This window comes from Dendrobium catenatum, unplaced genomic scaffold (genome assembly GCF_001605985.2).
Source record: "Dendrobium catenatum unplaced genomic scaffold, ASM160598v2 fragScaff_scaffold_895, whole genome shotgun sequence".
NCBI lineage: Eukaryota > Viridiplantae > Streptophyta > Magnoliopsida > Asparagales > Orchidaceae > Dendrobium > Dendrobium catenatum.
The window spans coordinates 85,680-97,851 of record NW_021319357.1 but is presented as its reverse complement, the minus strand read 5'-3'; the positions used below and the strand labels follow the sequence as shown (position 1 = coordinate 97,851).

General features: G+C 38.2%; 1 protein-coding gene across 3 annotated transcripts in view; it reads right to left on the bottom strand.

The window, feature by feature from the left end:
- LOC110095199 (heparan-alpha-glucosaminide N-acetyltransferase) overlaps positions 1–12,172 on the bottom strand; it is a gene marked incomplete at its 5' end in the record, with an annotated part of 83,797 nt that overhangs the window by 29,679 nt on the left and 41,946 nt on the right. The window contains 2 exon segments of one of the 3 annotated variants that reach the window (XM_028697186.1): positions 4,263–4,348; positions 4,425–4,541. In XM_028697186.1, the coding sequence (XP_028553019.1) occupies positions 4,263–4,348; positions 4,425–4,541 (203 nt within the window). 3 annotated transcript variants of the gene reach the window in all.

Genomic DNA, 12,172 nt, shown 5'->3' with positions numbered 1-12,172 from the left:
TGTAACCAACCAAGCTTTTTCCAATCCGATGGATTAAATTAAAAAAAGAAAATAATTAAAACTGAAAAAATACTTGGCCCCTCTCCCTAAAAAGACACTGAACAGACCCTGAGTCACCTCCTTTCTCTTTTTATTCTCTCTAACATGACATCCTCCCAGTTGCAAGTTTGATCACAACCTCTTCATATGGCCCAAGTTGCTACCCTCACTGCCTCACACAAATCTCTTGCACTTGTCTCCTCCTTATTTCTCACAAGCATCTAACCCTTGCATGCCCGTCTTAATCTCCCACCTCTCAAATACGACGAACTTCTCTTCGCATACATCTCACATTCACACACCTGACCCCAAGCTTGATGCAAGAAAATATCCAACTACCGGTCCAATAACCCCTTCATTGCTAACCCTCTTCAACCCTCCTTGCATGAAATCACTTCTACAAGCCATTCTTCCCCAACCACCAACACCTTCCCAATAAAAATCAAAACTGAAAGTACTCATTGGCAACCCAACACCTCCACAACCCCACATAGCCACCTCTATATCTCTTGCACCTCTTCTCCACTCAACAAACCCAATCATCATCAAACACGAATAAAGATCGCCTTCCTCAATGGTGATAGTAGCCAATTAACTACAATCTCTTTCTACTCACCTCTTTCCCCTTCTTCCTCTCTCCCTAAACCTTTGCCTCTCTTTCTCTATCCATCTTTTAATCTCTCTTCCTCAGTCGAATCTCTCTCTATGTTCTTCCTACCACTCTCTCTCGTCATTTCTCTCACTCTTCCGCTTTCCATTCTAAGAAAATGAAGAAAAGTTGCTTTAAAAAAAGTGCAAAGCACAAAAAGAAGAAAGCAAAAAAAGAAAGAGAATTTAAAAAAATGTTTATGTATTTGGACTCATCTCATCTCATCCAAAACATCATTGACACTGCCTTGCACAAGCAAAGGTATATAAAGGCAAGAAGCACATTGCCGCTCCAGAAAAATGAATATACTCATGCCCATCATCTCGACTCAGCGAGGATGGGGTACATAATAGAACTATTCAATTCTTAAAATTAAGGCTCTCATTAGCCACTTTAATTAAGAAAATATATTTTTTCATATCTCACGGATGAAGTACAAAATAGAACTTTCTACCAATCAATACCCTCAAGTGCTATTGCACATTTATAACATGGTCAATCATCATGCATGTAGATATCTCTCACACTTAAGGGCATATAACATTTATGCATATCATGTTCCTTAAGATAGAACCCTTGAGGACAAATTTTTAAAATTAAAGCTCTCAATAGTATAATGGGATGATGGGAGGACACTCCCCTCTAACTAATTTGCTATGTTGGGGTTGATGATCCTTAGGCAGGCCTTCATTGTTGTAGCTCACGAGGTACAAGTTCACTTGTATGACCTACTAGCTATCTGTTGAAATATCAACTCTTTAATTCACCAAATTTTTGTAAGTCAAGCAAGATTCTCAAATTTGCAAGCTTCAACAAATCAACCTAAAAATTTTTAAATTCCTCATTGCTTAAAAAGTTTAAAAATCGAGTGAGCATATATATCAGACTCACATGTCCAAACATTACCGAGTTATTAACATCTCTCCTTACTGACCAAGCAATAAAATGATCATAGAAAGAGGATGCCCAAATAGTAAGTTCATGGCAAGAGTTGTAAGGATCTAAGCTTCTCCAATTTGATAAGCTCAAATAGCCCAGATCAAGGAGAGATTTTTAATTGATCCACAAATCAGGGCAAGATCAAAGAAATTATCATTTTTTAAGAAAGCATCAAGCCAAATTAGGCATCGTTGCTAAAGGCATGATGAATTAAATCATCAGTTTCACTTCCTTCAACAAGCCTACAAGCACCAAGCAATGATAAATATCCATATTTAGTTTGTATCATCATTTGTGGCATGGATATAATGGTCATTGTTTGTATTGCATAGGATACTTTGAACACCATAAAAAGGAATATATTCTTTATAAAGGTTCTTTAAAGGTAGTTTCAAAATGCCTGATGAGTATTGAATGAAATGAACTCGTTAGATTTCCAGCATTATCCTCCTCCCTCTCCCACTCTAACCCAACCATTATCTTGCCCTACATTATTCTCCCCCTCTCCCCTCTCATTCCTTTTTTAAGGTATCCAAAGCATTACATAGGATACTTTGGGCACCATAAAAAATGAATATATTCTTCATAAAGGTTCCTTAAAGGTAGTTTCAAAATGTCTAAGGAGTATTGAATGAAATGAACTCATGAGATTTCCTGCAGTATCCTCCTCCCACTCTAGCCCAACCATTTTCTTGCCCCACATTATTCTCCTCCCTCTCATCCCTCCCTTTACTCGGATCCTGCTCTTTTGCATCCCTTGATCTCTCAATCTCTCGCTTTTATCTCTCATACTCAACTTCTCCATCTCCTAACCTTTCCTCCCTCTCAACCGCCCAGTCTTATCGTCGATCAATTGGCACCCCATCTCTACATTCCCTCTCTCGACGACAACAACAACAAAAACAAGGAAGAAAGGATCTAATTGCAGCACGAGCTGTGAATTTTTGTTTTCCCACAGCCCGAAAAAAGTTTCATTTGTGTTCTAATCAATTTAAAGCAAGCTTCAATACAGTTAAGAAATAATGAGTTCTCTCTCTATAGGAATTAAGATGATGTAAAACATATGCATGGAAACAATAACTGCTTGGAGATTTTAATATCAGATTATTAAAACTTTGCTAATTATAAATTTAGTGCTTACCCAAGTTAGGTTCTCAGAGTTATCAATTAGAGACTAAGCAGGGCTTGTAGTTACAATTAGATTAACGGGACAATGAGAGTAATTTTATGGCAAGAAACAATAATCCACGGTTAACAAATAGAACTTTTCACCTTGGGTCCCTCACTCACGCTCTTGACGGTGGGGCTTTAATGGAGGAAGATTGAGAGCAAACCGAGCAATGCCACTAGGAGACGACTGGTGCCCAAGATATAGTCCGTTGGAGAGGTAGCCGGCGGCGGGGAGTCCACGGGATGACTAGTGAGTATCCAACGTCCAGGAGGAATATGCTCCTCGATGGAAGGTACTAGCACAAACTGGATGCAACAAAGAGAAGGAGATTCGAGGATGTTGGTTCGTCCTTCATCATCCAATAAGAAACCATGTTCGACTTCCGGATTGGCCATGCACCAATGACGAGGTTGGGAGGAAAGATTGTCTTCTTCTCTTGGCTTTAAGTGTCATGAGAGAACTAGGGTTTCTCAAGAAGGTAGGGGCACCAGAGAGGGGACGGTTAGGGTTGGAGAGAGGGGGCCAGCGGTTTGACTAGAGGGGGAGAGGGTTGGGGATGGCTAGAAGAGGTGGGGTTTAATTCAAAACTGAAATTGATTTCAGATTTTGATTAGTTTTGGAGGGAATTAATTAATGCATTGATGGGAGGTTAATTGGGGGGGAGCCAAACATGAGGCCGGCGGTTTGATAAGGGGGAGAAGAACCCAAATTAGGGAGTCATTATGATGATTGGAATCGTCATAAAGATGTGGGAGGTGGAAGGGGGCCGGTGGTCAAGGGGAAACATGGAGGTTTGGCGTTGGGTTGAGGTGGCCACTAGCTTAGGCCGGCGGGTGGGGCTCCTTGGTTGGCCAGCGGCTGCAGGTATGGGCTCAGGAGGACGGCGGTGGGGTGGTGCGGCCGGACGGGAATGGAAAGGGATGGGATCTAGGGGTTAACAGCAAGGGAGGGAGCGGGTGGTTGGTCGGCCAAGTGGTGGGGTGGTGGTTAAAATCCGGCAGCTATGGGAGAAGGAAGAAGAAGAAAATTTGATAGAAACAAGAGCTTCACCAAGGGGCTGTTGGGTATTGCTTTGAGCCTCTCCTAGGCTAATCCTCACTCGAGAACTCACAAAGAGATCCAAAACCAAAGTTGAAATTTCATATCAATATTCATCCTCTAGTACAATACATGAGGCCTCCTATAAATAGGCCAAAATGAAACAAAAACTAAAAGACATAAATGCCCTCGGGGCTACAATATCAAATGACCACCCATAAGGGTAAAACAGTAAAAACTGAAAAAAAATAAAATAAACTACTACATAAAATGACTCAAAATATAAACTCCTGATCGTGGCCGTCGATCTCCGGCGTCTCCGATGGTACACATGTCGAAATCCCTGACGATGTCCTCATCATACGAATAAACCCTGTGCAACTAAAATTAGGAGAAAAATGAGGAAAACAAAAAGAACAACTTTACCCTAAAATCCCTTCAGGGTCAAATGGTGCTTGGCACCATGAAGGCAGGTTATCTGAGAAGCCACCACCATCAGTATTCTGACAAACCTAGCAGTGAGGACAACACACTAAAATCAGAAATTACGTAGGCAATAACTGAACCCTAAGATGTCAATGAATAGACCTTTAGATTTCTGTAGGCTGATTTCTTGTACAGGTGTTCAATGCCAAGGACATAACGATCAATCATTCCAGCAGAGTTGCATGCCGGGCCAAGGTCACCTCTAACCCCACAAGTAACCTAAAACCAATAAGTTAATAGACATCATCAAATAAGCATAAGTATGTAACTAGCAAACAACCTGTGTAATGTATAAGTAAAATTTTTAATTTAATGAATAAATTGTGCATGACAGACCAAATTAAAACCATCTTGAAAAGCCTTGGCCATAAAAAAATATAACTTCATAAATATCTTGGATTCAACGCAGAAATCAATCATCAAAAGTATAAAAGAAAGCAAGCATATGAAAAAAGACCTAAAAAGGTTGAACTAAGCAAAAAGCATCCAAAAAATATAGGTGGTGCTGTCCACTAGAGACCATTCAGCAAAATTAGCATAAATAGGGCCAATTTTTCATAGGAAAAGCAATAGGACTTCTTGCCTACAAATGAGCTAAACCAAACCATTTTCAAGACTTTTAAGACCAATAGATATTTTGGCCGAATTTTGTATCTTTAAAATTTATATGACATATATATATATATATGCGCGCACCTGCGCGTTTATTTTTTCAGTATGTAGAGTGAATTATATTTTATCTTTCAAGATAGTACAACCCCTCTACCCATAAAGTGTTCAAAGGATAAATGTTATGTATTTGTTTGCCTTCCATTGAACCCATGAGAAATATCTATTTTTCAACCCATAAAATTACATGCTCTCTTTCTCCAAATGGTGTGTCTTTTTAGGCCTGCATTATCCAATCATTCTCCTGCAATTATCTCTTGTATCCATACTTCATTAACTAGTACCAAAAATAATCCATCTTTCAACATATAACTTCACATCGGTTAATATTTGAGCATATCCCATCCTTCATCATTCCACCACACATCATTTTGTATAAGAACAAAGTGAGCGAAATTCTTCGCTTCTTTGATTTTTCCAACAAATTCACATTCTTGATCTTTTTCCTATCCAAAATTAATTCTCCCAGTCCCTTTATTCCCAAAACAATTGTACACAATTATGTTTACAAAAAGAAGGAGAAATAAACTTAAAAAATGAAAATAATGGAAAAATAAGATAATTAAATAAATAAGAGAAAAATATGAAACCTAATACCATAGAAACCCTCCTTCATGATTTGTCTTATTTCTCTCTCTCTCTCTCTGCTTTGCCGAAAGGGAGTCCACATCAATGCCCCTAGGAGAGACATTGATGTAGCATAAAGAACAAAAATCAAGCAAAGGCATGGTTATGAAAATCAAATTTAAAATCATTAATTACATGAATAAGGTCAACATCAAACTTGGAAACACAATGGAGGGTTGGATTTGTAAGCTCAATTTCCATGGTCGGTCGCCACCTTCACAAATCAGCATTATGACTAATCCCAAGCAAGACTAGCTCTAATCAAAATGCACAAGAATTTGGTTAGCCCCACTAATCAAGAAAGTAAACAAGTTCACATTCAAAGGATCACTCCACCATGCATCCATAGCTTGGACATTCACTCTTTATATAATGAAACAACATGTGATAAATTAGAACCATTCAACATCAAAAATAATCTTCAAATTAATTGGAATAATTACATTTTGTCATTTTATTTAAATTTAACGTCAATCCTTTTCCTAAATAATAATAGCAATGTCTCCACACCTTAGGAATCCATATAATGTATTGTAATTGGCCCAAAAAAATTTTATGATAGGTTATTAGTGAGCACGACTGATGTTAGCTTTAGTTTTCCCCTATATAAGCAAGCCCATATAAGAGAGATTCACAAATAGTTAAAATAACATTATGCGTGCTTGCGTTCAAGTGCTTGAAAGTTGATTTGGTGATCTTCTCCTTGGAGTTTTTTACTCTGCTGGAATTCTTTTGTGATTTCAGAACCCCATATGGTTTCTTATCATTCTTTGGTAAGGCCATAATTATCAAACTTTTTGCCAACATATAAAAAATCTCCCTACACCTTGTATAGCTCTCGAGCAAACCAAAATTTTAAGCTTTTCACAGACTACAATCATCCTCCCTCTCCAAAATACTCCAATTAACATCATAATACCATCCCTCCATCCAAAAATAAAAGGAAATCCTATCATTTTTATCTTTCATTTTGGTATTAAAGCCATACCTTGGAGAAATTTTGAGTGCATCAAGACAGGAAACATTGGGCTTCAACTTATGGAGAGTTCCCATTAACGATAACGTTGGTAAGGATTTACTTGATTTCTATTTTCATTATTTGATTGATTAAAAGCTTAAGACCTACAATTTTTTCTTTTTTATAATCATAATTTTGTGGATCATCATGATGCAACAAGGTGCATTACAATATACCACTTGCAACTTGGCATGACTATGACAACATCAACAAAGACAATAATTAACTAAATGAATTCTTAGCACAAGACATTCCTATGCTAATACCCACAAAAGCCTAACATCAACACTTAAAGACCTTAAAAATTCATCCTCCTACAAAATCTTGCTACGTTATCTCCTCCACCAACAACAGAAATCACTCCTTAGCTCACTTCAAAATAATAAAAAACACCTCCTAAATCCACAAATGATAATCAGAGTTTTTCTGAAGCTCTACAATAGTAGCAAATCATAGCAAATCTATTCAAGTTAACCTCCTTGTAGGACAGGTCCAGCCAAAGTTGGACAAGCCGTTCTTCTAAACCTTGTTTGATTATTGTTCATTCAAGCAAGATAGTTCTTGAGCAGACAACAAAACTCTGAGGAGCAAAGAAAGTTCTTGAAGGCGTGGTACAGATGATGCAGAGCAAATATCAAACAAACATCAAGCAACAACATGATAAAGATCAAATACACAAGGTTCAACTACATGAGGAATGTCAAGATCAAGCTTAAGGGCCTAATGGAGGGTTGCATCTCCAGCCACCACCATCAAAAATAAACATTATGATGATCAATATTAAGCAACTTAAGCTCCAATCAAGATGAAAAAGTCTTTAGCCAGCCCCTCCTATCAAGGATTTGAACATGCACTTATTCAAAGGATCACTCCACTTGAATTTAAAGGCTTAAACTCCCCCTACCTTCATGATGAAGTAATGTGTAATGATTTGGTAAGACACTTCTTTCAAAAAAAGCCTTGGCCAAAATTTACATAAATATAATGTATTATTCGCTTTAATATTTGTTTCACTCTCTTTCGTTAATTATAATAGACATTTAACGCCTTGTCTTGCCATGTCTTACGAATCTATGTGATTTGCTATAATTGGTTCAAAGCCTTCCATAAAAGCTATGGGAGTTTACCCTTGAAACTAGCCTAGATTTTTCTCTATATAAGTAAATGTCATGTAAAAGGAATTCATCACATGTTAAAATGAAATAATATGTATTTCTGTTCAAATGTTTGAAGGATGGTTTAGTGACCTTCTTGAATTTGCTCGGTATTATTCTTCTCCCTTGGAATACTTAAATGTAGGGGTGTCAATCGGGTCAACGGGTCGGGTTCGGCTCGAACCCAAGTTGACACGATTCTAAACAAGTCAACCCGAACCCGACCCATTTTTGCAAACGGGTCGGCTTTTTCAACCCGGACCCGACCCGCGCGGGTTGCTAGGTTGACACGACCCTACTCGCATTTTTGAAAATAAATTGAAAAACACGCGGGTTGTCAGGCTACTTCCAGTTCCGGTCGCTTCCTTCGGCGGCGCAGCGCCAGCAGCAGGCAGCAGCAGCAGCACGCGAAGAGGCGCAGCGGCAGCACGCGCAGCGACGCAGCGACCCGAACCCGCAGCAACCCGAGCAGGCGAACACGCAACGATGTGCCGACGCAGCGTGCGAAGCAACGCAACAATGCAGCACGCGAAGTGACGCTGACGCAACATGCGAAACGACTACGACTCGATACTTCGGGCAACGCGGGCAGCCAGGCAAACGGGCACTCGATGCTTCAAGCAGGGCGGGCAACAGACGCAGGAGAGGGTTTCCAGGTCATTTTCGCATTGACGGGTCAACCTGAACCCGACCCGATTTTTTAAACGGGTCAATTTGTTGAACCCGAACACGAACCGTTTCATAAACGGGTCGACCCGAACCCGGATTTTTTCAGGTCGGGTCAAGGTCGAGTTTCGGGTCGGATCAAAAATTGACACCCTTACTTAAGTGAGAATTACAAACCCCTTTACTTGCTTACTTTTTTTTTAAGAGACTAATCAACCATAGTTATCTCCCCTCTTTATCAACATCATACCCATCTCCCTTCAACTTTTAGCTCTCGGCCAAAACACTATCTCAAGCTTTTGGTTTACGGCAATCTAATTTTATTTAAAAAAAAAAGTAATCAATGTTTTCTTATTTGTGGTCAAATCACTATCTCAAGCCTTTGGTTTTCACAATCTAATTTTAGTTTAAAAAAAAAAGTAATCAACGTTTTCTTATTTGAGAGAATTCCCTCAATGAAAACTTTTTATTTTGAGGCTACCTTCTGATGCTTTTCTTTATTTAAGAGGTTTCCTTCCATGAAGTCTTGTTTTTGGATGATCTCTTTTGACAGTTTTCCATGTTTATTTCTTTCTTTTTCTTTTAAAGTCCACTCGATAAATAGTGGATGCATGCAAACATTTTAAAAATGCTTATGAATATGAATAAAACAAGCTTTGCAAGCAAACCACACTTCTCCTGGCATGGCCACAAGCCTCCCTTTCTCTCCTCTCCCCTCCCTTATATCTCTCTTGGCTAAGTTTTATCTTATCTCCCACCCCTCAGTAGCTCAATCCTAGACTAACTCCTCTTCTCACTCAATCCAAGTTCATTAAGAATCAAATATTTCTACAACTGCATCATTAGGCTAATTTGTGGTTTATATGGCCACGAGAGCATAGATAACCCCTCATCTACTCTCACACTAGCACTTGCTCAGATTAATTAAAAATCGCCTCTACTTGATAAGCACAATATTACTACTAGAAACAGCTCTAAGGCTCTTTGTGTTGTGACAGGTTCAACACTAGATTCTTGCCATCAGACTTCATGAACAATAATATTATAGAAAATACCAACATGAATGGTGCTTTGCACAATTACCTTTCTGTTGGAGCAATGTTATCTTATTTTAGATGCATTGTTTTCGTACAACTATTGCATGACTATCTTCCTGTGGTCTGCTTTGCATCTTAGACTTTACTGGAAGAAGAAAAGTCAACTCTTTGGCAAAACCTTGACATATGCTTTTGTCTCCTATTAATTTTAAAATCAGAATCAATAAACCAACTCCATGTGGCAACAAAATAGTTCCAGAGAAGTTCTTTTAAAGAATTTTTAGACCACTGCAGACGCATACCCACACAAATATGCAATGTCTGCATTAAACACCAATCTTTCTGTAATTTCAAGTTACAAAGCTTATGGGCAACTCTTAATTCTTTAGTTGATCAGCTATCTCTTCATGATGGAAATGCTTTCCATTGTCTACCCTACATTTACCGCTCAACTTAATTCTCCTACATCATCTCGATATGGAACTATCCAATTATAATAATTTAAATAAGAGTATGTTTAAAACACCTTTTAGAAGTATTTCAAGGACATTTTGAAAGCTAAATATTCCAACCAGAATTTAATCAAAATTACAATAGTAACGACAACATGGGCAAGAATTCCATCTCAGTCAAAGAGATATGCGACATTTATTCATGGAACAAATGGAATCTCATCCTCAAAATTTCTGAAGTTGATACAAAATGCTGGACCTATTTTATGAAATGTTTTGTTTTGGATAGCATCAAAAAAAAATTAAATATCTTTCCTTTTTCTGTTTTCTGTTTATTCTCCTAGAATGTATATATATGTAATGATTTCAAAGAATAGAATAGAATAAAATTTGAATTTCCCTCTAAACAATTTCTTCAATATGAACCAACCAAAAGGGACAGTGATTTGTGTTCTGAAACGTGAATCTAGAGCATGATTTCAGCATCTAACCAACTGTTTTCAAACACATGAGTTTCACTACATAAACAGCCGATTCCAATATGTTTGCACAAGAAGAGATCCAAAGGTCGCCTTGGCATTTACTAACAGCTCCTCCCAGTTGAATGGATTATTTCATACTTTTTAAACTTAACTGAATAAAAAGATTTCAATATATTGTCTTATTTCTTAGTAGTCAAGATCATGCGATCACACCAAAGTTAGATACTACAAAATGATTGGGGATCACGCAAACACACAAACAATTAGCAACCCTTAGTAATACAACTAAAAATCTTAGTTAGTGATTGCAAGTTTTTTCCCGTCCATATTAGTACAAAAAATTAACCAGCACTCTCTATTATTCAAGGTGTGCTTGACTAAACATTTTCCCAGCAGTAAATCTTGCTTCACAACTTTTCATGCAGCTACAGCACTATATATCTTAGATGAAAAAAAAAAATTAGAAATGTGAGAACCTTGCCTAACATTCATTTTTGATCAAGAGAACATTACATTCCTAGTTAAATCAAAGCAATACAAAAGAAAGAGAACTAAGATTAACAATCAAAGAGATAAGACGATGAATAGAAAAGTAAATCTAACAAGTTAAAAGGGCTCAGGAACCGCTTTGAGGAAGCAGCAAAAATCAGCTTCAGTGAAATTGCCCTCCAAGATCGCAAAAAATCTATGTTGTATCTGATAAGAACCTAGAGAAGTGACTCATAATGGAAGGCTAACCAATTGGTTGTAATGAAAAGAGGGGGTTTCATCATAACACATTTTCAAAAAAAGAAGAAAACAGAATACCAAATTCCAAAATTCCATGCTGTAACAGCAAGTGCTCAATACGATTCTAATCCATATTAACATTTTCCCGTTTTTTCAGTCATCCACGGGCTTCCCCCAGGTGCAGGTCATATCAAGCCAATCTTTCCACAAATTAGAAATAATCTCATTGACCAAACCAATCTTCCAAAACCACAAAAAGGATTGATCTCAAATCTGAACAAACAAACAGCAACCTCCAAAGGAAAACCAGGATATCACCATCCAGTAAACAACACCGAAGGGCCAAAACTGTATTCCAAACACAGCAGTAACCAAAAAACCAATAATAGTTGTCAAAATCACAAACTAAATCAGGTAGCAACTAAACAGAGAGCACCAAGGTGCAGGCAAGTTCAAATGATCTCATCAAGATAGTGTTGACGTACTTTTTCGCTCGATCGATTCGATCGAAGGTCGTCAAGACGAAATTGACTCAAATCAAACCTCGATTTAATTAAATTAAATCAAATTAATTTGATTTAAATCAAATCAATCCAATTCAAACCCCGTCGAGCGTCGTCGAGCCAAATTCGACGCAATTCGGCGCCGATTTAAGTTCAATTTCACGAAATTAGCTTGATCGGACTCAATCGGACCCAAACCGACTCAAATCGGTTCGGGTCGAGTCCATTCCGGACTCAATTTCAGCCCTAATTTCTCAATTTGGGCTGAATTTGATTCTCAAATCAAAGTTTGAGATCAAGGGCTCAGATTTCACATAGAATTTTGCCCTAAATCCCTCATTCCCACGTGTATGAGGCGGATTGGCCCATTTGGGCGGTGCTTTGTGCGCCTCTAAGAGAGACGTAAGGGAGAGAGGGGAGCTCATTCGGCTTCCTTGTGTTTTCCGCCCCGACCCAGAGCAAAAAAAAAAGAGAGATCGGGAGAGGGGGAGCATTCGGCTCCCCCATTTGTTC